This window comes from Dasypus novemcinctus, chromosome 6, assembly GCF_030445035.2.
Source record: "Dasypus novemcinctus isolate mDasNov1 chromosome 6, mDasNov1.1.hap2, whole genome shotgun sequence".
In the NCBI taxonomy this organism is placed as follows: domain Eukaryota; kingdom Metazoa; phylum Chordata; class Mammalia; order Cingulata; family Dasypodidae; genus Dasypus; species Dasypus novemcinctus.
The window spans coordinates 18,232,777-18,260,415 of NC_080678.1; the positions used below are offsets into that span (position 1 = coordinate 18,232,777).

Below are 27,639 nucleotides of genomic sequence, written 5' to 3' on the forward strand. Positions count from 1 at the left end.
ATCTCCAAAGATTGATGGCACTTTTAAAAAAAAAATCACACACTTCTTAAATTCTATGCATAATACATTTTATCATTTCAATGATTGGGACATCACCACATCAAAAGCAGAGGAACAACAGATGGCAAGTACTATTAATGAATATTTGAGTGAATTTTGTTCAATACTATGAGTAGTAATTTATTTAATTACAAAACAAAGAGTCTCTGTTGTCAAATTAATCAAGATCCCTGACAATTTTCTCTTCAAATTATTTCTGATTATATCATGGGACATACATCTTTGTTAATGAATTTTTTTGCTTTTTATATTTTTAAAAAGTAGGCTAATGGATTATAAAATATAACCTTCACTAATGCCACTAATATTTTCCTAGAAAACAAAACATTAATATATGTACATTCTCATCATGTAGTCTTTTACTGATATGTTCGTTCACTATGTTTCAGCAAATATTAATATCACTGGAAAAATAAGCCAAGTTTAAAGCATTCAAAATTGTATGTCTAGAACTGTGGTTCTCTAGTAGAATTTGTGACACCTTTAACTACCTTTAAAACTAAGACAAAATAATAGCCAGCATATAATGAATGCTTACTATTACCAAGAACCATGCTAAGCACTTTACATAAATTTTGTTAAATCTTCACAATAACTGTATTTGGGATGAATTATCATCTTAGTCTCAGAGATGGGCAACTGAGGCTTAGGTGAAGTAATCTGACCCAAGATTGTGTGATCTTTCAGGTTTAACCTGTCTCCGGGGTGGGTGACTAATCAATATTTGGAGAATGGTCTATGTATTTCACAGTGAAATTAAGGGTAAGAAGAAGGAAATCGCAACTAGCAGAGATTCTCTTTGACGTGCTTTGCAATAAGCATTTTAGTTTGGTTCTTAAGTATCAGAAGCCTGCTACATTCCACAGAGCTCAGAGTTCAGTGACAGAACAGTAGCAAAGCTCACCCACGCCATTTTTAGACTGTCAGTGACATCTATTCAAATAAATTTATGTTCCCATCTCACTAGGCAAGAATAAAAATTAGTGAATTAATATGTATAGAAGTAGGAGGGGAATAGGCACGAGGAGAAAGATTTTAAGTACGGGAATTTTATTCCCCTTATCTTCTATCCCAAAAAGGCATACACTTCCCACCACCTGAGATGTTCTTATGGGAAAGAGTCCCAGAAGTGATTAACTCAGTTCTAACATATACCAGGAGTGTACCTCCCAGCCAGACAGTCAAAGGGTGGAACAAGAGCATTAATGGGGTCCAAGGAGAAGAGGGGTGAGGCATCCCCAAGGACAGAGCATAAAAAAAGGTAGAACAGGGAGAGCAAGGAGGTAGAGTGAGGCAGAGGGGATGGGGTTGCTGGTCTCTTCCTGGGTGAGGGCAAAAGTGCAGCAGGGCACCCAGGAACTATTTTCTTTGCTTCCTTCCAAACCCCTTTCTTAAGAGCCAAACATTAAAATTCACATGACAAGGAAAAATAAAATTACAGGATTAGAACACTGAAAATTTTATTTTCCCTGTTCTCTTTTTCTTTTTTCCCTTCCTTTCCTTTTTTATACTTTCTTTCTCTACCCACTCTATTCCCACCTCTCTCATTTCCAAAGTATCCCATTCACTGGGTGCCCCCACAGCCTATCAACCACTTGTTTTTGGTCCAAAGAAAGGCACACAATGCAAAAGAGGGAAAGTACACATAAGCAGGGCTGACCACAGGAGATGAACGTACTTTCACTGCACCATAAATTCATCAATCAACTGAAATTTGTACATTGCTTGGAGGAGACAAGCCAAGTTGAAACCCTCCCCTCGCACCAAGATAAGTGGGCCTTTGAAGCATGTTTGAACCATGTGACCAGGGAAGCACCTGGCCTGAGTTGGACAATCAGAGTATCTTTCCCAGGAGTCTGAGTTAGACATGCTGCTCAATCCTTTTTGATTCTTGGTCAGCTTCCACTGGTTATAGGGAACATCGATTGTCAATTTGAGGGCTAAGGATGTCAATTTAGAGCAAAAATTCAGTCTTGCATACATAGAAATAGAGAAAGCCAAAAAAAGAGAGAAGAGTGAAGGAGATGGATAGGAAGAAGTGGTGGTCAGAGACCACCTGCCCTAAGAAAGCAATCTCACATCTTGAACAATGGCCACTTCTTGGTGTTGGTTCCTTATAAAAAATATATTTAGTAAGTTCCCAGGTATGTATTTGCAAACAAAAGAGTCTTGATAAAATAGTGATGTATGATTTATTATGCATTTTTCAAGTATAATATCTCATAATGCCCTAAGGAAATAAAAAGGGCAGTTGTGTTTACTCCTGTTTTCTCATTTATTTTTATTACTGTCTTTTTTTTTTTTAAAGATAAATAGATCACACAAAAGGTTACATTAAAAAACATAAGAGGTTCCCATATACCCTACTCCCCACTCCCCTTTACTCCTGTTTTATAGCTTAAAATAGAGAAGCTCAGGGATATTGTGGTCAACTACTGTGCTGTTGGCCCTCTGGGATGTATGCCTTTGCCAATTCCCCTCCCATATTGGCTCTGGCTGTGTGGCTTTCTTTGGCCATGGGATAGAGGCAAGCTCAGTGATGCAAGCAGAGGCTTGAAAAGCACTTGCACCTTGGGGCTTATCCTTTTAGCACCCAGCTACCACCTTGAAAGAACTTCCAGGCTCCCCAGGAGAGAGAGAAGAGTGGACACAAGGAGAGGCCTGTGAGATGAGACAATGGAGAGAGAGGCCTCTTGAAGGAAAACAGGTAGCCCACCCAACTCTCAACTGAATGCAATTGATTTCAGTCAGTAATACACAGAGCAGAAGACCTACTTATTCAACTCACAGAAGCACAAGGTATTATACATTGTTGTAGCTTTAAGTCATTAACTTTTTTTTTAAGCCATTAACTTTTGGAAGGCTTGTTCAAAAGCAAGAGATAAATGAAACAGATATTAGGTAACTTCCCTCTATCTTGAAACTAATAAATAGAATTTGAATCCAGATCAAGACTGATTTTAGGGATCTCTTCACTGCTCCAAAATGTGACTGAAATTGAAAAATAACTCAAAAGTTTTATACATATCATTTAAATAACAGAAAATATATTTTAGCTCAGAACATCCAGCTGTGAAATTATCTTGTCAGCATGTAATTGAGGATGGGTAGTGTGTTACTAAAATACTTAGCATGGTTATACAATGTCTAAATGCTTTTTTCCTGTTTTTGAAAGAATTAAAATCCTACCAAAGACAGAATGTACAAAAACGCTCATAGCAGTATTACTTGTAATAGGGGAAAAATATTGGAACTCCAAACCCAATGACAGGAGAGCAGATGTAGCTCAAGCAGTTGAGCACCCATCTCCCACACAGGACATCCCAGATTCAGTTCCTGGTGCCTCCTAAAAACAAAAAAAAAGAGCAAACAAAAGGAAACAGGGGAGCTGATGTGGCTCAGTGGTTGAGTGCTGCCTTCCCACATCCAAGGTTCTGGGTTCAATTCCTGCCCCCAGTAACTCAAATAAAACAACCCAAGGACAGAAAAAAAGGATAATTTTTTACATATCATACATTGAAATATTATATAAGAGTGAAAATAAAGTGTAAGTTTCATTCCTCAATATGGCTACATCTCAAAAATACAAAGTTAAGTAGGAAAAAAAGCAAAAAACAGACAATTTAATGTCATTGATACAAAGTTCTCAAAATACAAACCTTAATGTAATTTAGGGATACATATGTAATAAAAGCTAAAATGAAAATTAAGGAAATGATAAGCACAAATTCAAAATAGTAGGTTCTCTTAAAGGGAAGGAAACAGGATATACTTGGAGAAAGGTACACAGAAGACTTCAAAGACACTTCTTAATCTGGGTGGTAGATTCACGTTTGTTTTAAAACAATTCACACCACATATTTGTGATATATAGTTTTTTTGTATCTATACTATATTTCATAATAAAAACATAATCTAAAAAACCAAAATATCTGGAAAGGAAAATGAGATCTCTGGCAATATATGTTTTATATTACACAAAAATCAACCTGCCTCCCAAAGGCTCAAAATTTTATTTTAAAAGAATGATAAAAGTACCCCCCAGAGATATATTCCCAATTACATAACAATAATGGCAAAGCCTCCTATAGTTCATAACTCATATTAAAATTGATACCAAGGGAAAAATAGATATTTAAATATAGTGCTCAAAAATATTTAATTTAGCCCCTTTCAGATATCTCTTGGGGATGTACTTGTAAAACAGCCATTATATTTTACTACCATCAAAGCCCCTCTGAATCCGGGCACAGGCACCTACCTTTCCAAGCTAGGGCAAGGTGAACGACCTAAACCTTCCATCAATTTGCCCACCCTGGAAAGGGCTCTTGGAAAGAACCATGCTGCATACTAAGAGACCTTCCCTCTTCCTGGCCACTGCTATGTTATGTTATGTTATGCTATGTTACTGTTATGTTAGGAATGGATACCTGACCCAAAGCTGGCCAATCCATATACTGCTACCTGCCTACCCCTCCAGCCTTATTCCTGCTACTCCCACCCTTGACGTGAGCATACTTGGTTTATCTTTCCTTCATAGCACCTATCCTAACACAATTATCAAATAACTTTTGTATTTATTTTAGTGATTATTCACTGACGTTTGCTTCCTTCCTAAACTGTAAGCTCTATGAACGTGGAGCAAGTCAGTTTTTGCTCATTACTGTGTTCTACCACCTAGCACAATTTCTGACACACAATAAGCATTTGATAAGTATTTTCTTAAGATTGTATATTAATGGAATAATGAAAATGTTCTAATAATGATTGAAGTGATGAATGAAAAACTATGTGATTATACCAAATACCATTGATTGTACACTTTTGGTGGGTTGCATGCTTTATTAATGTGTATCAATAAAACTGATAAAAAGAAAAGAATGTAGTATTATGTCTCCTCTAAAACTGTACTTCTCTTTTATGAAACATATACAAATATATCCACTTTAGGCAGACAAAAAATAAGAGCAAAGAAACCAAAACTATAACAGAATCTACATTTATCCTCAAAGAGGAAAACATTATAAAATACCACAATAAATTTGACAAGCTTAGGAAGAAACATACCTGAATGAAGTTGAATTTTCCCAATAACACCTTCTACCAACCCCAAACAAATGGGATTCCAAGCAAGAAGTAGATCAGTAGCTAAAATAAAATAAGAAGCATTTATGAGAAAATGTTCATCAGAAAAAATATTACAATATTTTAGTGTATTAAAAAATGACCCAAGAAAGCAGTTATGTACATCCAGAATTGAATCTATTTCCATAAAGCAATATGTAAAAAAGCATTAAATTCAAAGTCTGAATAAGGATTCTGATACAAGGACAGTTAGGGGAAAGAAATGAAATACTGAAACACTAACCAGACAGGAGGCAGTAACATAGTATCCTATAGTGTAGGAAAGATGTTGGCACTTTGCAAGAAGGCAGAACAAGATGAGCTGCCACAGTCCTACAGCCATAAGCAGTCACAGGTCCAAAGGCAATGCCTAATAAACCACCAGAGAGGTCCACTTACTCAATCACACACTGCAAAACAACTTTTTTCCAAAGGTGCTGACACCAAGCAAAGAAATCCAGAAAGTCACTGCTCTCTTCTGTGACTTCTAGGACAAAAACAATAGCAGCAGGGATCCTCATTTGATCCACAGAACACAGACCATGATTTGGGAGATCATTTTCTCAGTTCTCCCAAGGAATGCACATAACTAGCACCATTCCAGATGCACAGAAATGAAGCTAATTCATCACACGATGCCTAAAGGCACTAGGGCTTAATTCTCTAGCAGAACCCAGGTTGCAAAAGGCCCTTACAAACATTATCAAAAATTTCCAATCCTGACATCTGTGAGGAAAGTACTAGTTCCATTTTACAGATGAGGAAATGGAGGCTTAGGAAAGTAACATGGCCAAAGCTATGTAACAGACAAGGGGCAGAGCTGCAATCCAAAACCGGGTCTTTGAACATGTTTGTAAATATTTCCACTGTTCCTAATTTTTATACAAATCTATCATTTTTTCATTATCTTTATGCTTAAAAAGTTGTTTCTTACCCAATATCAATTAGGCATTTACTAATTTTATGTCTTTGTTACTTTTTAAAAATTTAACTAACTCCACTGGAATTCATATTGGTGTACAATTAAAAATACCCTGACTTCTTTCCAAATAGTGAGCCAGGATCTCGGTATCAGGTAGGTCAACTCTCAACACCCAATACTGACACCCCTGTTAAGGAAAGAAGATCTGGCTACCCCTAACCCTCCCAGCCTGTCAGATATATAGACCACAGTTGTAGAGTCTTATCCCTTCAAGACAAAATGAGCTGTAAAGTTTAGAGGAGGAAGAAAATGTTAGAGATACAATAGTCAGGGACAATTACATAGAAGAAGTAGAACCTCAGGTGTAGGAAAGCAGCAAGAAAAATAATGCAGAGGCAGGAAGAGAATATATTAAAGATAACACTGAAACATCTATCTTCAGAGGATTTTGAACTATATGAATGTATCACCCATTCAAGAAAATAAAAATTTAACTTGGAAGAAAACTACAAGAATGTTTTCAATAAGTTTTTTAAAAACTGAATTTTGTAGTCTAATGGTTTAAAATAATAGTCATTGATAATCACTGAGGACCAGAGAACCAGTTAAAGTCATTAAGACTGAGTTCATGGTAGGATGGTCAAGGAGAAATGTGTAAATAGAAGAATGAGAGAAGATATTAAAGAAAAGAAAGCAGAAGAAATAAAAAAATACAGGGGTAGGGAAGCAGATGTGACTCAAGCAACTAAGCTCCCGTCTACCATATAGGGTGCAACAGTTTGATAATATTGATGAATTCCAAAAAAAAATTGGATTATGTTTGTGAATTGGTCTTTTCCTTTGGGCATATGAAATTACTTGATTAAGTAATCAAGTAAACCTCATGTCAGTAGGGCATTGAGTCCCTATCCCTTGGTGGGTAGAGACTCGCAGATAAAAGGCACGGCAAAGAACAGAGTTGGAGAGTTTTTAATGTTGGAATTTGATGCTGAAATCTTAAGCTGGAGCCCCAGGAAGTAAATACACAGAGGAAAGAGAAGCAAGCCCCAGGAAGAGAGAAACCCTGAAAGCCTGAACCCTGGCAGACGTCGGCAGCCATCTTGCTCCAACATGTAGAAATAGACTTTGGTAAGGGAAAGAACTTATACTTTATGACCTGGTATCTGTAAGCTCCTACCCCAACTAAATACCCTTTATAAGAACCAACTGATTTCTGGTATTTTGCATCAACACCCCTTTGGCTGACTAATACATAGGGGATCCCAGCTTTGGTTCCCAAGGCCTCTGGTAAAGGTGAGCCATGGAGAGCTGGCCCACGCTGTGGAGAGCTAGCCCGTGTGCAGGTGAGCTGGCCCGTGCTGTGGTGCGCTGAGCCGCACCACAAGCTCATGACGAAACAAAAATGAGACACAGAGGAAAGACAATGAGAGACACAACAAACCAGGGAGCTAAGGTGGCTCAAACTATTGAATGCCTCTCTCCCATGGAAATCCCAGGATCGGCTCCCAGTGCCTCCTAAAGAGAAGACAAGCAGACAGAAGAATGCACAGTGAATAAACATAGAGAGCAGACAGCGAGCACAGGAGGCGGGGTACAGGGATAAAAAAAAAAATACAGGGGTATTTTAACCTTGGAAGTAGGAGGACTTTATTTTTTTCCCTATGTCTGGAAGAAAAGACGAAAAGCTAAACATAGAAATGGAGTAAAGAAGCAGATGAGGCGGCGGACTTGGCCCAGGGGTTAGTGCAACCGTCTACTACAAGGGAGGTCCGTGGTTCAAACCCCGGGCCTCCTTGACCTGTGTGGCATACGTGCAGTGCTGATGCACGCAAGGAGTGCCGTGGAGTGCCGTGCCACGCAGGGGTGTCCGCCACATTGGGGAGCCCCTCGCGCAAGGAATGCGCCCCGTAAGGAGAGCCGCCCAGTGCGAAAGAAAGTGCAGCCTGCCCAGGAATGGCATCGCACACATGGAGAACTGACACAACTAGATGATGCAACAAAAAGAAACACAGATTCCCATGCCGCTGACAACAACAGAAGTGGACGAAGATGACGCAGCAAATAGACACAGAGAACAGACAAGGGGGGGGGGAGGGGAGAATAAATAAATCTGTAAAAAAAAAAAAGAAGATGAGCATATTAGATGGCCTTGACTCAGTAAAAATAAGAGTCAAAGTCATCTTTGAAGTATGCTTTAGTGGGGAAAGATGGAAAAGAAACAGAGGGGGTAGAGACCTGGCAGTAGCAAGGGGAATCAAGAAAGTCACTTTGTAAATGTTTCATGAATTCTTGAAGAGCTTGTATACATTTTTAACTCAATGTTTACAAAGAAAAAGGGTGTCAATCCATTAGTGCAACATGAAATGTATTTTGTATGAGACCAGCACTATGATGAAAAAGTATAGACAACAGAAAAATTACACATTGGAGGGTAAATGTCATTCATGAAACTTTTTTCTGGTACATATATATATGTAGGTGTTCACCATGTCATGATGTAAAAAGTATTTCTTACTACAGGTCTCAATATTTGAAAAGCTATTTAACTTTGGTGTGAGGGTTCAATCTTGTTAATCAAACTTGTTCATTATTTTGTTCAACTCCTCTGTAGACTTGCTAAATTTTTTGACTGCTTGAAACCTATTAGTTTTTGAGAGAAGTCTTATTTAAATCACCGCCCCCATACAGAACTTACTTTTTGTATATTTTTTCTTTTTTAATTTTGGCTTTACATTTTTTGAGATGTTTTCAGGCAGATACAGATTCAGGATTATTATATCTTCCTGGTGAAAAGTTCTGTTTATTAGGATGCAATAACTGATTTTACTTCAACTAATGTTCTTTGTCTTAAAGTCTGGTTTGTCTAACAAATATACTGTGAAAGAAATACATTAGGCATTAATAAGGGATAAATACAAACATGGCTAATCCAATCACAATACTTCTACTCCCCACAGCCTTGGGAACAAAGTCCAAATTCCTTGGACAGGTTTGTAAGACCCTGCACAGGTCCTGTCCACTTTCCTCCTGCCTCTCCCCCCACCCTCCCATTCCCAGCATCCTAATCTTCAATGTGAGCAAGGCTGGAATGCTGCTCCCCACCCACTTCTTCCTGCTCTTCATTCCAAACTCAGAACAAGGGTCATTGGTCTTCCATGACACATTCCCCACTCCACCCACACAGTAAAATCGACCAGTCCTTTTGCAGCCGCTCTGAACCCTGCCGTATTTTCATTATGAAACCTTACTTTGGCTGAGTGTACCTAATTGGTGATTTTCCTGACTCTTGGATTTAACAAGAAGCTCATCGAGACCTACTCTTGTTTAGTATGTATTATGTCCCCGGTGCATGGTACATAGCTGGCTCCAAAATGCTGAATGACTCCAAAAAGAGAGGCAGGTTGAAGTCAGATAACAATTTGCAATGAATCAAGTTAGAAGCATTCATAGAACAATTAAAACGGTAAAATTAAAGTCAACTGATCTATTTCAGATAAAGACGCCAGGCTAGCAGAGGTGACTGCCTAATATTACACAGCTTTTTAAAATCAGAACACAATTCCCCACTTTTAGTCTAGGGCTATTTCCAACACACTTTTAACACCATAAGTTTCCCTATCAAATGCTCTCTAGTATAATATTCTTATTTTACATTAAATGGAGCTTTCAGCTCACTACCATGATTCCAGCTGCCCAAGCCAGAACCTGGACAATATCCAAAATGCCTTTCTTCCTCACCATGTCCTACTGATTCTATTTCATCAGTGTCTAATAAATCTTTCACTTCTCTCCATCCCCACTGCTACTACCCTTGTTCAGGGCCAAGACCTTCCCCATATGGATCATTTAAAAAGCTGCTGTTGGGAAGCAGATTTGGCTCAACAGACAGGGTGTCCGCCTACCACATGGGAGGTCCAGGGTTCAAACCAGGGCCTCCTGGCCCATGTAGTGAGCTGGCCCACGCACAGTACTGATGCATGCAAGGAGTGCTGTGCAATGCAAGGGTGTCCCCTGCATAGGGAGCCCCATGCGCAAGGAGTGCACCCCATAAGGAGAGCCGCCCTGCGTGAAAAAACTGCAGCCTGTCCAGGAGTGGAGCCACACACAGAGAGCTGATGCAGCAAAATGAAACAACAAAAAAGAGACACAGATTCCCAGTGCTGCCAGAATGCCAGCAGACACAAAACACACAGTAAATGGACACAAGAGAGCAGACAACGGGGGTGGGGGGAGATTAAATAAAAATAAATCTTAAAAAAAATAGTCACAGTTTCCCAGTGCCAATTACAAGAATACAAGTGGACACAGAAGAACACACAGTGAATGGACACAGAGAGCAGACAACTGGGGGAGGGGAGAAGGGGAGAGACATAAATAAATAAATCTTAATTAAAAAATAAAAAGCTGCTGTATTCCCAGTATCTAGCAAGCTGCTTAACATATAAAAGGCACTCAAATATGTATTGAATGCAATGAGAATTCTAAGCAGTTTGATACTACAGGACCATGAGATATAAGGTAGGGAGCTGAAAGAATACAACTGAAGAACTAAACAGAAGACCAAATCAGAAAAACAGACAGCAAATTTTCCTCTAGACAGGGAAGATTTGCGTTTGAGATTGAATATTAGAATAGCTGTGTAAAGGGTGGTTCAGGATTGAATCTGGAGTCCGAAGGCTAAAGGCGATATGGAAACAGCTTACATCTATTGTCAGGAGTCCCTGGTGAAAAATCCTAGCTCCCCAACAGGACCCTGGAAGTCTCTGAACCCCTCTCAGCTCTCGTTTCTTCATTTGCAAATGGAAATTCCATCTAACTTACAGGTTTTTAATGAGGATTAAATAAGATAATATATGAATGTACCTAGCACAATGTCTGCCTCATAGAAAATGTTCAGAAACTTTTAGCTGAAGTTAAGGAACATATATATGGGAAGCAGATTTGGCCCAATGGATAGGGTGTCTGCCTACCACATGGGAGGTCCAGGGTTCAAACCCAGGGCCTCCTGACCTGTGTGATGAGCTGGCCCACGCGCAGTGCTGATGTGCCACGCAGGGAGTGTACTCCGTAAGGAGAGCTGCCCAGCACAAAAAAAGTGCAGCCTGCCCAGGAATGGTGCCGCACACACGGAGAAATGACGCAGCAAGATGACGCAACAAAACGAGACACAGATTCTGGGTGCTGCTGACAAGAATACAAGAGGACACAGAAGATCAAAGAGCAAAAGGACACAGAAAGCAGACAACTGCGGGGGGGGCGGGGCAGGGAGGGAAGAGAAATAAATAAAAAATAAGTCTTAAAAAAAGGGACAAATATACACTTAAAATGCCAGATTCCTACCTCTCCATAGATTTTTAAAGAATCCAGATATGGCTTAAAAGAAAGCACTTTTTAAAAACTCAATTTGAATAAGTTTTTTGTTTTTTAAACATTATGGTAGGGCCATCTCAAAGTAATAAATGCTTTATAAAAATATCTTAAGGTCTAGACTTGCTCCCAGAATTCTATTTCTTCTGAATATGAAACAGATCTACAATTCACATGCAGCTCAAAACTGAGCATCCAGTCTCCGGAACCTAATTGCTGTCCAAATGGTAAATCAAGCATGACCATCAGCATCCTCACTTCCCCCAATCCTCTTCATGGGAGGAAGGGAGAATCTAGGAGAGGTGGAATCTAAAAGGAGGTAAAAATATGCTTGGGAAAAAGATATAGATATTGGTAAACTTCAATTATGTTAGGTGAAAATGAATGCTAGAACCTAAGTTTGGGAAACCATGAATAATTTAAATAGAATATGTAACTTTTAATTAGCAACAGAAAGACACCTGACAAAAATGAGATACCCAGTAGAAGTCAGTAAAAGGTGGCAGGAAATTTTAAAAAAAGAAAAAAGCATGTAAGTGGAAAGCATGAATAAAACATAACTAACTTCTAGTATATATATAATAAATTTAAAGTTTCAACTAACCAATTAAAAGCAAACTGTTAAGCCTTAATATCTATATCAGTTTCTTTAATTCTTTGCCTATTTTGTTTACTCTTATATACCTGTGGCCTAGCACAGTGTCGGACACATAGCAGGCACTCACTTAGTAGTTACTGAATCAAATGAAGAAATGAAGAAAACAAACATCAAAGAATCAATTGGAAAATGGAATTCGCCTACCAACTGCTTACTTTCATTGACTGGTAACTAGACTAACATCTTAAGATTTTGTTTTTAAAGGAGGCCCCAAAAGATCAGTCTTTGCTATACTAGTACTTTTGGTAATAAAAGACATTTATCATTCAATAAATATAGTAAATGATGACTACGTGATCTCTTACAAATAAAAAATATACCTAAAAATTCAAGGCAATTTTAAATTATCTAAAAATCTCTATCAGGTGCACATGGCTTCTCATATCAATATAGAAATAAGACAGAGAAGACATAAAGAGAAGGAGCTGAAGCAGACAATGTAATTGGCCCAGAGAGGCTACCTGTCAGTCTAGTTTAATTGCTATCTTTGCCATCTAGTACAGTGTTTGGCACACAGTACACACTTCAAAATATGTAAATATTTATTTTAAAAATCTGTTACTCTTCACTAAGGAAATAAAACAAGTTAGCACTAGCAGAGTCTGTTGGTATAGAGGACATCTATAGAGGTTATTAGCCAGGGCAAATGCAGCCACTACACTTGTGGTAGGCCCTCTCAGTCACCCATATTAAATAGCTACTCTGAAGGCAGAAGGCATTGGGATGGAAGAAAAAATGGTCAGTGGTGCTTATATCATCCTTCCACAAAGAATAGCTGTGTAACTGAATTGCTGCAACAAATGTATTGTTTTCTAACCCTCCCCACAAAAGACATACTCCAATGGCAAACAAATTCAAAAGAGAAACATTTTAAAGTATCAAATAAAGATTATCAAAATTATCTATTAAGGAACAGAGTTGTTTATAAATTATAAAAGTTGAGCATTTTAGAAATAATGCCAAATTGTAATTAGTGAAATAACGAAAATAAAGACCTAAGTTTTTGTCATAAACTCAATTGTTTGACCATTATGTCAACATTTCCACTCTTATTTCAGATCCATTTGGGAGTACATGATTTCTATTTTCATATACCCTTCTCTTCCTGGTACACGGAAAACAAGTGATTAAGTATTGTGTGTCTGCATAAAGCATGAGTCATTCATTCCAAGAGCCTGGACTGAAGGCATTTTCAGTCCAAGAACAAGTCTGGGTTCTGCATAATTGCTCGAGTTCATAGACAATTTCACTTATATCTAAAATTTTTTTTAAAAAAGGTGACATGGTATTCGTAAATAATCAGATCCAAGTTTCATTTCCTGCTTAAAAAAAAGGATATTATTGCCCTGAAAAGACAATCACCAACACCAATGAGGAGAAGTGTTCTCAAATGAGGAAATGAAAATTCAATTGTTAGGTCATCCATACCTTAGTTCTCAGAATTTAACTAGACCAGGAAAAACGGATAAGAGATCATTTGATTCAGGTGCCATCCTTTAAATACAAAGTTAGATACATGGTTCTTTGAAGTTTCTAATGGTAATTATTCTCCAACATTCAACAAGCTAAATAGCTAATCCAATTTAGAAGTTCTAGCAGATGGCCATTTCCCAGTGTGAAATCAAACTCAGTGCTTCGCAACCATGGTTGTTCATTATCATCATCTGGGAGCTTTAAAAAATACTGATACCTGGGCTCCAAGCTAAGTCAATTAGAGTGGGACCTTGGCACAGATATATATTTTTTTAATCTCCCCCGATGAGTATAATTTACAGCCAGGTTGAGAATTTCTGGTCTAAAATCATAGGTCACTGGGTGGAACATGTATTAGTAACTTATTTTTATCCTATCAGTCTGATTCAGAGATGGTACCTATAATGTGTAGAACTTTATCTTGTAATAAACTCTATCATATAATAAAACACCAAAACTACATAAAGGTCTCATGATATGGAGAGCTGTCATAAAAGACATCTTATACCAAACTATTATAAGGAAACATTTCAAAAAATAATCCCCAAAATACTTAAAAGTTGAGTGATACTGTAAATCTATTAGTTATCTCTAGGAAAGGGGTCTAAGAATTTCTAAAGTTCTATTAAAATAGGGATCTAATTTACAATGCAGCAAGAGGCCCACAAAGTTTTTATCATCACCACGAAGGATATTAGAAACATTTTTTAAAATTCTACAATATATGAAATTGTCTTGATTTTCTATCTGGAACATAAAGTTTTAATTGTCATATCTCAAGAAAGACCCAATGCAATTCAAAGAACAGAGGAAAAAAAAAAGAGAGAAATAAAAGACTTTCATGAAAAGTATTAGGACTTCAACCTGTGAGGTCCTAATGGAAATTGTATATAATCATGAAATGCATGGACTTCCAGTACATTCCTAATATCAGGATAGGAGAAACACAATTTGGTTCAGGAACAAATGAAATGAAGTATAGCTTATATTATGGCTCACAAACAAATGAAAGCATGGCTTAAAACTTTCACATTCATTCATTACCTTAAGAAGCTGAAAAGAAAAAAAAATAAAAAATTTAAAAATTAAAATTGTTTTAAAAAAGCTGAAAATGCATCCAATTCAAACGAGGATTAGATAAATTCTTAAATAAGAAATTCATAATGCATCATAATGACCTCCTGCTTTCCCCCAAATTGCCCTTTTAATATTTAGAAACATGATTCTGAGAACTAAATCAAAGCATGGATGATGACCTAACAATTGGTATTTTCCTTTCCTCATTTTAAAAGCCTCAAATGAAGAACTGCTTCAAGATCAAACAGGAATCAGATAGTGGGAAGAAAAAACTTTTGCCAATTCCAACTGTTTGGCAGTTAAGCATTATTCATTCTCTCAGTCTTTTGGGGGAAGGGGGGAGGGGCTTCGAATCATAATGAAGAGTTATTTCTTGTAAAACAAAAGAAACATCTAAAAAGCCTATTAGTACATATATAGCCAGTGTCTCCCAGACTTTTCCACTCTCATAGATAGATAACAGACTATATCTGAAAGAAACATCATATATTCAAATCAAAAAGCACCTTTCTTCCCATTTTCTTTGTTTTTAGAAAGGAAAAATAGATTTTTACAATCCTGGGGAAAAAAGTCAAGACCTCAAACTTTAGGACTCAGTTCAAATCATCCACCAAACCCTTCATAGCTCTATCACAGCATCTAGAATCATGTGTGTGTGTCCCCCATTGAATTGCAACCTCTACTAGGGGAGGGACAGTGTTTATTGATCTTTTAACTTTGGCACAATGCCTAGCAGACAGGTCTTCAATAAATGTTTGTTGAAAGAATCAATTCAATTGGAGGGGAGGGGGGAGGGGGGGTGGGGGTTCTGCTTCTTTGAGAAAAGGGAGTACATGAAAGGTGCAAAGGGGAATAAACACAGCTACTAGAGATGAATCCTGGAGGTCCAGAAGCACAGCTGTTCAGAATGGAAAAGAGCAAACTATTACTCTGTTTCGCTCTTTGATCTACAAACCACAGCTGTCGCCTGCAAAGAGTGGGGAGAGGAGATGCTAGCTGGAAATAGTGAGAAAAATGTTTATATCTGGCATAAAAACAATGTATAATTATACTGCCATACATCAATAATATTATGCATGCAAACTACTAAAAGACAAGCATTATTGCATGTTTAAATTTCCTAACATTTCCGTTAGATGTTATGATTATCTCAAATTGTACATATTGATATTGCAGATATAGTAAAAATGGAAGTTCAGTGTAACAGTGAAAAGCTGTTTCAAAGAATGAGATTCATAAAGAATATCTACATACTTTTAAATATCCTACTATCAAGTTAAAGAAATGCATGGTTAAACCTGAAAGAAATTCAAATTAAAATGAAATAACTTAAAGAACACGAAGGCATAGTGACCTAAAAATCAACTTGTAGTTTACTCCAACAGCCTCACCAAAGAAAGCAGCCTCAGTGGATGCTTTTTTGTGAAAGGAAGCCTTCCCTTAAGGGTCTCTCAGCAACTGCAAAATGATTCATCCTAACAAAACATGGATTTAATTAAGATACTACCAGTATGTGCTGTGATAGTACTACAATGCTAAATGTTTGATGTTTATCCTGACTTAAAAAATACTATTTATACATTTTTCTTAATGTGTTGCCAATAGTCATTAACAGTTAAAACTGTATTATTTTCCCTTTTTGTTAAATATACTCTGCGTGTCATCCTTGCACAGGGGCCATGCTAATCTTCTCTGTATCATTCCAATTTTAGTATATGTGCTCCCGAAGCGAGCACTTAAATATACTCTGATTCTAATGTTCTTCTCAGCTTAATTGTGGTCAGTGGACATATAAGAATTGAGTTAGATCAGCTAATGAATATTTGTAAAGAGGCTCTACAATATTACGCTTACTTCCTAAACTTGTATTTGCAATGTCTGACTTTAAAATGTTATATTTTAAAACATATTTAAACAGGAATAGCACAATTAACAAATAGAGAGATAGCAATATACCTTGTAAAGATCTAACACATATAAATCCCTATTAAACTATGCCAAAAGGAAGTTAGACTATGGTTCTGAGACTGCACCAAATCTGCACAAACTAAATTTTCCAGTAGTTTAATATCTATCTGTAAATACATCTGTCAATTCTATCATAAATCACAAGCACCAAAATCAGCAACAAGCAACCTCTTTTACCTTAGGCCAGTTTAGGAAAAATTAAAATGTCTATGCAGATCCAGGCCATTATATATCTTGCCATAATCTACAGAACTGGGTGGGAGCAAGTGTACACTACAATGTAAACTTTAATTCATGCTTAGAAGCAATGCTTAAAAATGTGTTCATCAATAGCTATGACTGTACCTCACTAATGAAGGATGTTGCTAATGTGGGAAAATGTGGGAGGTGTGGGGAGCAAGACATGTGAGAATCCCCAATATTTTCATGTGCCATTTGTATAATCTAAGTATCTTTAAAAGAAAAAATGTCTATGGATTCCATTTATTTTCATTCAAAGAGAGAAGAGATTTATTCAAAATTAGATTTTCTTCAAAATTAGATTACTTTCTTTATGAATAAAATGACAATGGGAAATTAGGAGGCATTTTTAGGGTGCTAAGAGGCAGTCTTTCTTTCTTATATTCCACATTCAATCCTCTCAATGACTACTATAAGGTAGGAATTACTATCATCCCTGCTATATACATAGGGACACCAAAACCCAGTGAGATAGAATGAGTTACTTAAGGCATATAGGGTACACCAAGAACTAGAATTATTTCAAATCATTCAATACACCTTTTACTGACGGTCCTCTTACTGTGGGCAGGCTGCTAGAGATACAGGGATGAATCTACATCTCTCTCTCCTTGCTCTGGCTGTATTAGGTTGGGTAAGTGGGATAAGGGGAGCCATGTAAGTGGGGTATCCTGAAGCAGCATCAATGTGGTCAGGTTCCCAAAGAGCCAGATGTCAGGACACCCTGAGTTCTGGCACCTACATACTCTGCCTAGAAGACTTTTGAGATAGCCTCTCCTCTGAAGTTAGCCTTTAGAAAGTCTTGGCCTCTGCTGACCATAGCCCAGCCAGAACACAAACACAAAACACATTCTAGAAGCCAATGTGTCTCCTGTGGTTACTCCTCTCTTTGAAGGTGGCTGCCCTAAAGGCATTTTCTCCTCATTTCCTTCCTGCTTTGGAGGTTCTAAGAAGATGCCCATGAAACTGGATCTAGGACTCTTGCAAAGCTAGACTGGGAAAGGCTTCAGGTTGCTCATCACTGGCAGAAATCATTTCTGTCCAATATATATCAATGTTTCTGCTCAAAGATCTACCCTATATCTATTCCCTTCCCAAACTGCAGATGTTCTGAAAGTTTAAGAGATATCTGATAAACTGACAGTAGCTGGAGAAACGAGTCAATCTATTATATAAATAGGTTCTTGGTAACTATATAAACTAATTTTGCAAAAGAGAGTCAGAGAAGGTGTAAGGTCGAAAAACAAACTAGAAGTCCCATTATCAGCAATTTCATTCTATATAGATCATCCCTCAATGTACCTGCTTTGACATTTGAGAGGCTATTTTATTCTCTATACAGCCTACACTGTTATGATTATGATAACCAAGGAAAGTATTCAGATATTACCCATAAAAATACAAGTTCTATAACTTTGTAGTCAAGAAGGTAAGAAAAATTTATAAAACATTTTTGTCAATATTAGGGAATATTTGGTTTTGGAGTAACATAATGGGTTAGAAGCCTGACTCTCTTACTCTGTGAACTTAGACAAATTCTTTCTCTGTGCCTCAGATTCCTTACCTGTAAAATGAATAATGGAACCCTCCTCCTGAGGTTATTGTGAGGACTGACAAAAGAATACATGAGAAGTGCTTAGAACAGTGTCTGGAGGAGAGAAGTACTCAAAAGCCATTATTATTAGCTACTATTAATCACTAAGTTGCCTTGTAGGACAAACTATGCACAAAAGCTTCCAGTTACCTTAGAAAGATACTGTTATTTTGTTTTGTTTTGTTTTTTAACCAAAAAGGGGTTGAGGGAGTGTGGAAAGATGATTCTTTTCTATCTGGCATGCATAAACATACACATACATAAAAATACACGTACAGACCTGTTCAACCCAACTGCTAACCTGTTAGTAATATAAAAGATGGAGTAAAAAGTACTTCAGAGTATAAAATTAGTAAGCAATTTTAAAGAAATGGAAGGCTAAAGGTATTAGGAAAAACACTTGGTTATTCAACTATAAAAATGGTTAGAAAGATTTTTACAATATATTTAAGAACTCACTTTTAAATTAAAATATCCTATATTTTGTCTTATAAATGCCAAATTCATGAATTTTTAGCAAACTTAAAAAGGTAAATTTCAAAATCTTTTTTTCCAAAGTAAATGCCAGATGACAAAAATCCCCAAATAAATTTTAGTTTCATAACATACAATTCCTCACATTTCCTTACCAAGCTGTCAGAGATTTTCTGCTCCAATTAAAAGATATTCAAAACAAAGCCTAAAATAAAAAATAAACACAATACAATATTCTATTTTTAGGGCATTGCTGTTACTGAGAGAACACTCGAACTTAAATTTAATTCAGCTCAACTCAATCAAAAAAGCCTTTTATGTCTTAAGTTTCCTAAAAGCCCAGAGATAACAAGTACTATCCTTGCCCTTGGAGAATGCACTGTCCACTGGGGAAGAAGTAAGCAAATTATTATTATGCAATGTAATAAAGGCTATCATCAAAGTGTATAATAAGCATATAAAGTACTTGGAAACACAATAAAGGTGCCAATAATTCTGTCCCAGGGATGAAGGCTAGGGTGAATAAAAGGTGGGAATGTAAGATACACCTGAGCTGTATCTTACAAAATGATCTAGACAGGAAAAAGGGACTAACAGTAACAAACCTTTCAGGCTAAGGGAACAATCATTTTAACCTAAACAGCATCATCAATATTGATTCTTCAGAAGTTTCTAGGGGAAAAAAAAACCCTGCTTCAGGTTGTTCAACAGCCACACACACACAGAGTAAAAACGACAATTCCTGCAAGCTCTTTTTGGCCTTATAATACTGTCCTTTGGAAAAGAAAAGGACTTATTCAGTGATCTATATTCAGCTGAAAAGCCAATAAGAAACAATGAAAGATTTTAAATGCTGTCACTAACAATTGCAAATGAGCCATAAAATCACAGAAGTTCAATAATTAGATGATTCCAAATATAGAAAAAGATCTGAAATGAAAATCATTTACTCGATTAAACACCATAATTAAACAGCCATTATTGAGAATGGATCTTGAACACTGGACAGGATAAACTATGTTGTACAGTCAGGTGCATGGGATTCTTTTTTTTTTTTTTTTTTTTTAAAGATTTATTTATTTATTTAATTTCCCCCCCTCCCCTGGTTGTCTGTTCTTGGTGTCTATTTGTTGCGTCTTGTTTCTTTGTCTGCTTTTGTTTCTTTGTCCGCTTCTGTTGTCATCAGCGGCACAGGAAGTGTGGGCGGCGCCATTCCTGGGCAGGCTGCACTTTCTTTTCACGCTGGGCGGCTTTCCTCACGGGCGCACTCCGTCCGCGTGGGGGCTCCCCCACGCGGGGGACACCCTTGCGTGGCACAGCACTCCTTGCGCGCATCAGCACTGCGCATGGCCAGCTCCACACGGGTCGAGGAGGCCCGGGGTTTGAACCGCGGACCTCCCATATGGTAGACAGACGCCCTAACCACTGGGCCAAAGTCCGTTTCCCTTCATGGGATTCTTTATTCACTGGCTTATATTTGAACATGTAAAGATCAAAACTGGACATTACTTCTGAAACATAATGGCCTCTTCCCTCCTCTAGATATTGGTCTACTTCAGCATGAGGCCTATACATCCAAGGAAGTGACATCTACTTGAGAAAATGAACTACAAAAGCTACAGCCATTTTATTCAGGAAAAAATTTTTAATTTGCTTTCCAATAATGGCCTTTGGCTAACAGTAATCCAAACCACATTGCTTAATGAAAATCTGGGTCCAGGTTTCCTATAAATATTCCTTAAAGGCTTGGGCCTATGGCTCTACATGAGTTTCTCTAACTCAGAAGTATGGGTCACTGAAAGGTAAATCACTAACCCATATCCCAGAAGAGTTGACTTACTTCACTTGAGGGGAGTAATTTCTCCCCCAAATAGCCATTAGGATTGGAGCCCCTCCTGTGTACAAGAAACAAACAACAAACCAAACAGAACAACAAGTAATTTGCTTAAAACCCCTTCTACTCAAAGAACTGCAGGGATCATCCCCAATACCATGTAATTCTACCATCTTGGTTCATGTCTGTCAATCTTAGAGGCTAAGAGAAAAACCTGGACATGCCTCATTTCACTATCCAAATACACAGGTGACGGACCATCTGAGGATTTCCTGAATGTTTTTCACAAAATACATCAATTCTTGTCCCCTAAACACTGAACACTTAGCAAATAGATCGTTTTAAAACACACTTTTTCATTATGTACATGTAAAGGACTAAAAAAAACCCAACCCTCATTTTATAATTGAGGAAACTGAAGTACAGAAAAGTGTGTATAGGTCAGATGAGATGAAGATGATTACAAATTCCATCAAGCTATAATAGTCTAAGTGCTTAGAATCTGAGGAGTTGACTTTTCTTACTGCCTGGGCAATTTTTCAATCTACTTTTCTTCAAGCTACAAACTAATTCTGATAAGGGAGGGTGAGGAGAAACCAGACAAATAGTCAAGTGAGGAAAAACACAGATGAGACAAGATGGAGTAAACTGGCCAAAATTATCCTATCTTCAATAACTTCTGTCTCAAGATCATTAAGAACCTTACCTGGGTGCAGTCATTTCTCCTCTATTCTAATTAGAGGAAACAAAATGTAATAGCAAAATGAGAAGAGAAGGGTGCAGGAACCAAATCATGGAATGTAGCAAATTAAGGCCAGAGCCTTAAAAAATAATAATTTTTTAAAAGTTCTTCACTGCTCTGGCACATCAGCAGGTCGATAGGCATGGGCCTACCAGAAAGTGTTCTGGGAGTGGTTAAACTGCCCTAAATCCATGTCCCAACTCCACTGACCTTGGGCTAAGTACATATAACTTCACACACCTCTCCCTCACCTAAAAAAGAGGGCAATACCACCTGCCCTGCAAGGTTATTGTGGGGATTGGGAATAATATCTTAAGGGGCCCATTCCTTGAAATTATTCATTGTCACTGCTGTGACATGAGAAGCTCATGCGGACCTTTCACATTTTTCAACACCACTTAATTCTTTTGTGTATATTACATACAAGAATTTAAAATTCTCTGGCTACTTCTTTAAAGAACTTTATTCTCACACTTTTCCTAAAGATCTCTGAAGTGATTTGGAGAAAGGATTGGCAACCTAAAAAGGGGGGCTACTACCCATTCCCCTCAAAAAGGAAACCCCCTGGACTGTCAGGTCTCTGAGGGCAGGGGAGTGGTCTTAAGACTGTAAACAAGTTTTCCTAAGGCAAACTCAGTTGTAGATTTAGGCATCTCATAACAACAAACCTGACATCCAAACATCAGCCCACAACACATTTTGTATCGAATAATATCGGATTACACAAAAATATTAAAATTTTAACATTATAATACAGCTGAATTATAATATTAAAATCAAAGCTAAGGAGCTTTGAACAGGGGGCCTGTGGGGTGGCCATAATGAAATCACACCTTTAATAATAAGGGACGGGACACGCAGGCAGAGATGTCAGAGAGCGACTCTCCAGCAGAACGTTCGGCTGAACAGGCGCAATCGCTTCTGGCCTGACTCTAGAATTAGAACCCAGAACTTCCACTCTGCATGTAGAAGTCCCTACTCGGTCACCCCGAATGGAAGAGGCCTTCACAACCAAGAGCACCCGCTCCAACTTTCTGGGGGAAGCGGGCTGCCCGGCCGGCGGCCCGACAGCCGCGAAGGGCCGCGGTGGGCACGACGCAGCGGCCCGCGAGGGCCCGACCCCGACCTCGGGCGGCGGGCGCTCGGCTGGCTTCGGGGTGTGCCCTCCTATCAAGCCGCCAAGATCTGGAGGCGGAAGTGCGCCCGGCAGCGACGAGGGTCGCCGGCCCTTTCTTCTCCCGCCGAGGGGGAGGGACCCGGTGAGGGAAAGGCCACTCTCCCTCCCGTCAGGAAATAGTGACAGCTCGCGCCCTCAGCCCGCCGGCCCGCCGGGCTCCTCCCCGCGGAGCGGCCCCGCCGCGCCCCCTCGGGCCCCGGCCCGCGCCCCCAGCCTCACCGGGTCGAAGCTGGAGGCCGCCGTCCCGCCGGCTGCACCACAGCGCGCGCTCGCCCTGCTGCAGGATGTAGTGGTCCTTGGCTTGGAAGAGCTCCATGCCGGCCCCGGGAGCCGAGGGAGGCGGCGGCCCGGGCGCGCTCGCGTCCCCGCGTTCCCCCGGCCCCGGAGGCAGCGGCCCGAGGGGGACGCCCGGGGCGTCCTCGTTGGCCGGGGCCGCCAGAACCGGAGCTTCAGGGAGCGGCCGGATCAGGACAGCGCGGAGGAGCAGCGGCCGAGAGAGGACCCAGTCAGCCCGACCCGAGCGAGGAGAACGCGCGCCGGCGGCGGCGGCCCCAGAAGCCTCCTCCCTCGGCTCCACCCCTTCCTGGCTCCTCCCCTCCTCCTGCTGGCTCCTCCCCTTCCTGGCTCCGCCCCCACCCTGGGACCTTTCCTGGCGCCACCCCGGCCCCGCCCCTTCGCTGGCTCCTCCCCTTACCTGGCTCCTGCCCCGCCTCCTTCCTCCCCTCGCTCCGCCCCCCGCTTCTCTAAAGCTGCCGCTTAGGTTTTTCGCCCTGGTTTTTCCTTCCGGCTCCTTCCCCCAGGTTTTTCCTCCTCGTCCCTCTGCTCCTCCAGCCCCTTCTTCTTCTTCCGCGCTCCTCTCACGGGCCGGGCCCGCGTCCAGGCCTTGGTAGCTTGGCTGAGCCAGGCCCAACTCCCCGGCAGGCGACGCCTTTGGTGTAGAAACTCATTTATCGGGCCTCCCCCGCCCCTGCCTGCGAGTTATTCATTCCTTTCACCAGCCGTGAGGAAGGCCAGGAGGAGTCCCTAAATCCAGCCCCACACGTCCTCCCGGGCCCTGCGGAGCACTTGGCCCGCGGGCCTGAGCTACCTGCAGACCGAGCCCCGAGGAGCTGGTTGCGGGAGTCCACCACCGGCCCAGCTCTGGCGTCTTCTGTTTTGGCATTAGAACCAGTATTAGAACCTTGCGACGCTTCACAATAGGTGTTCAATAAAAGCACACAAACGAGAAACATGTAACAATTAAAGAAAGGATTAGTAGCACAGGGGTCTAAATAGGAAAACGGGGAGCAAGTACAGAAGGAATTGTGCGCCAAATTAAGCAGGATGGATTTGAGAAGACAATAAATCAGCGACTAGGAAGGGATATGGTTTGGTAAAGATAAGGTGGTTGGAGAACCTCTTGTAGAAGGAGGAATCCCTCCAGAGTATCTTCCAGTTCTATCTTGAAAGGCCAGGCACTATTTTGAATAGAACCGGGTTTGTGATTTTGGCCTCAGGGTTCCAGGTCCAGCTCAGTCTATGTAGCCCTGTGATCTTGGGAAGGTCTCTTGGTCTCAGTACTATAAATCAGTCTTTTTATTCCTATTTACTGCCTTCTCTAATGCCAAGGAGGGAAGGAAGAGAGGGAGGGAGGGAAGGAGGGAGGCAATATTTTTAACCTTCCCTTCAGGTAAAAGAGAGAGGGCCCAAAGGCAGGAAGGAGATCCACATTACTAATTATTCCAGCCCACGCTGATTTCTCCTTTGAATTTCTGTAGCACAGAAAGTCCCGTGATGAAAAAATGTTTGAAATCTCTGATTAATACCGTGCTTCCTGGACTACCCAGACAACTCAACGCAAGGGTCAAGAGGCTTGATTACTATATCAAATCTTTGTGATGTAGTTTAGGCAAGCTAATGGAGACAAGGTGATTTAAGAAAAAAGATCAGTGAAACCATTCGTTTCAGATTGTTGAATTAAGCCATATGTTGGCTTCCTTAGCAAAAAAATGAATAGATGAGAAATTCCTACATGGGCTGTATGTTCTGAGAATTATTTCATTATTTTTTAATGAATCACATTGCCGATGTGAAGAAAATAATGCTTTTGTAACTGTTTTACAACCAGAGATTAGCTGATTGAAATTTTTCCAAATGTTTTCATTCAATTATTCGCAACTGTGGCCACCTATTAGAATCACCTGAGGAGTTTTTCAAACATACCAGTGTTTTACCTCAGACCAATTAAACCAAAATCTCTGGGGTGGGGCTCTGGCATCAGTATTTTGTCCCTAACTCCCCAGATGATTCTAATGTGCAGTCAAGATTGAGAACCGCTGTTTTAAATGAAGTTAATTAGTTAAACCTGCTTGCCAGCAGATGCACAAAAAACAGAAGACAGTCAATTATACTATTGTGTGGCGTTGGTTGCCTGTAAATGCCGAGTTAACAAGCAGAGACCTTAGGAAAGAGAAAACCTGGAGGGGAGATGCTCCTGTGACCTATTTGACCCAAATACACACCGCTCTTTCCCTCAGGCTCTGAACACATTCTCGGCTTTCGGCCTGACTGGGCAGAATGAGTGAAAGGAATAAATATTTTGTCACTGTGAGATGTCAGTCTTCCTTGCTATTGCTGGGGATTTCCTGCACCCTGGACCCTGGTTGCTTGCCAGGAGCTTCTCCACTCCCTGGCTGGCTAATCCATTCTTGGCCTGGAGCTGCCTGCCAGCCTTCATCACTCTCTCCCAGATACCTAATTGAAGGCCGTCCTGGCCTGGAGTCACCCAGCTTCTATTGGAAAGTTCATGTCATGCTCTTCTATTTTTAAGCATGGATGACCACAAACACATTATATATGCTCTTTTATATTAAGTGCATTCACTAGAGAGTTAGGTTCTAGCCAGCTCTGTGGGAACTCCATCAAATCACTTAATCTTTCTTAGTCTGCTTTTTTGTTTTGTTTTGTTTTGAGGTACCAGGACCAGAGATTGAAATCAGGACCTTGTATGTGGAGGCTGGCACTCAACCACTGAGCCACATGGCTCCCCTGAGTTGCTTCCTCATCTGTTTGCTCATTATTTTGCTCATTGTTTTGCTGGTTGGTTGTTTTCTATAGTAGGCACTGGGAACTGGACCCAGGGCCTCCCATGTGGGAGGTGGGCTCTCAACTGCTTGAAACATATCCACTCCCCTGCTTCTTTATTTTTAAAAGAAATGCTCACTAAGTTTTCATCCAGCCCTGAAATCAATGAATATGAGGAAATGTGTTCATATAATTAAACCTATATAAAGTGATGGTAAATGTCCCAACCAGCTTAAGTGGCCATATTTTAGAATGTCCACCGTGTGTGAAACATTGGCTAGCTTGACTTTCTGTGGAGGTTCTACCAAGGTTTGGCTGGGACTCTTGACTCCTTAATAATGTGACCATCTGAGCCCTTTGAATCTCACTTCTTGAGGCCTCTCCCACATAGTGTGGATTTTGCACTCTATCTGGGTTCTGATTATCTCTTTGGCCCTTCAGTGACAGGATTATTATTTTTATCTGGGATTTTTTGGCATCCTCTGGTAAAATTTAACTTTTAGCATCATCTCCGGTCTTCGTTCTGTCCAGTCTTGTATCTTATGAGAACTTATCTCAGTCTTATATCTGTGTAAGAATTTGGCTTTGAGATGTATATATGTATGTGGGTGTATGAGTGTATATGTGTGTTTCTATTCTGCCTGCTAGGAGGTCACTAATTTCTCAGGTCAGCTATTAGGGCAGGTTAATTTAGGGTTAAGAGCTGAAGATACTCAGGCCATTTTTGTACATATGATCAATTAGCCAATTTTTCACAGATTTGTTAATAAATTTGTGCTATCTTCTGGCATAACTTCATCAAGGACAATTGGAAATTGTAATGACATTTTTAAGGACTTTGACATGAATGAAATTGTTAATCCGAGAAGCTCTACAGAACGAAAAGGGGGAAAGTCTCTGATGAGACCATCTTTAGAGTCATTTCTAAAGATTGAGATGACTTTGTTTAATGTAGATGACCATCTCTCTCACATGTCGATACTTTGGGGATTAATAAGTAATGGCTTTGGGAAGCAGATTTGACCCAATGGATAGGGCATCCACCTACCATATGGGAGGTCCATGGTTCAAACCCAGGGCCTCCTGACCCCTGTGATGAGCTGGCCCATGTGCAGTCCTGATGCGCGCAAGGAGTGCGTTGCCACTCAGGGGTGTCACCTGAGTAAGGGAACCCCATGTGCAAGGAGTGCACCCCATAAGGAGAGCCCAGCAAGAAAAAAGTGCAACCTGCCCAGGAGTGGCACCGCATACATGGAGAGCCAAAGCAGCAAGATGACGCAACAAAGAGAGACACAGATTCCAGATGCTGCTGACACAAGTGGACACAGAAGAACACACAGCAAATGGAAACAGAGAGCACACAACTGGGGGGCAGGGAGAGAAATAAATAAAAAATAAATCTTAAAAATAAATAAATAGTGGCTTTTTAATTGTATGGCCTGATAAAATTGTCAAGAACCCTGGTTATTGTTAAACTAACTATAATAACTTTTGTGTGTGTGAGAGAAAGGAAAAAAAAAGGTTTTTTTCATCTATTCTTTCTTTTCTTTCCTTGCAGAAGGAAGATAATTCTTTTACAGTGATAATTTCGTATTTGTCTAAAGTCTGCTGTCTCTCACTTCCTTTCTGTTATGCATTACTTTAAAAAAAAAAAGTTTAAAAATGTAGGTAGCTGATTTGGAAAACATGTCCAAGATATACTCTTAAACAGAAAAAGCCCAAGTTGCAGAGTAGTAATTTATAGTATCCTATTTGAGTTGCTAAAAGGTGGGGAGAGGAGAGAGTTTTTTGTTGTTTTTTTTAATAAGCCCAAAACATTTCTGGAACAGAAGACAAGAAAGTGTGGTTAGCTCTAAGGAGTAGAAA

General features: G+C 39.7%; 1 protein-coding gene and 1 pseudogene across 1 annotated transcript in view; both read right to left on the reverse strand.

Annotated features, from left to right (window-relative positions):
* The window catches only part of INPP5F (inositol polyphosphate-5-phosphatase F), a 99,502-nt gene extending 76,231 nt beyond the window's left edge, over positions 1-23,271 (reverse strand). Inside the window, exons 1-2 of the mRNA XM_058298283.2 lie at positions 22,930-23,271; positions 5,128-5,208 (exon numbers count right to left, since the gene is read on the reverse strand). Coding sequence (XP_058154266.1) covers positions 5,128-5,208; positions 22,930-23,026 — 178 coding nt within the window. The 5' untranslated portion in view covers positions 23,027-23,271. The remainder of the gene's footprint in view (positions 1-5,127; positions 5,209-22,929) is intronic.
* On the reverse strand, positions 16,299-16,417 carry LOC111764756 (U6 spliceosomal RNA; annotated as a pseudogene).
* Positions 23,272-27,639: the final 4,368 nt, after the last annotated feature.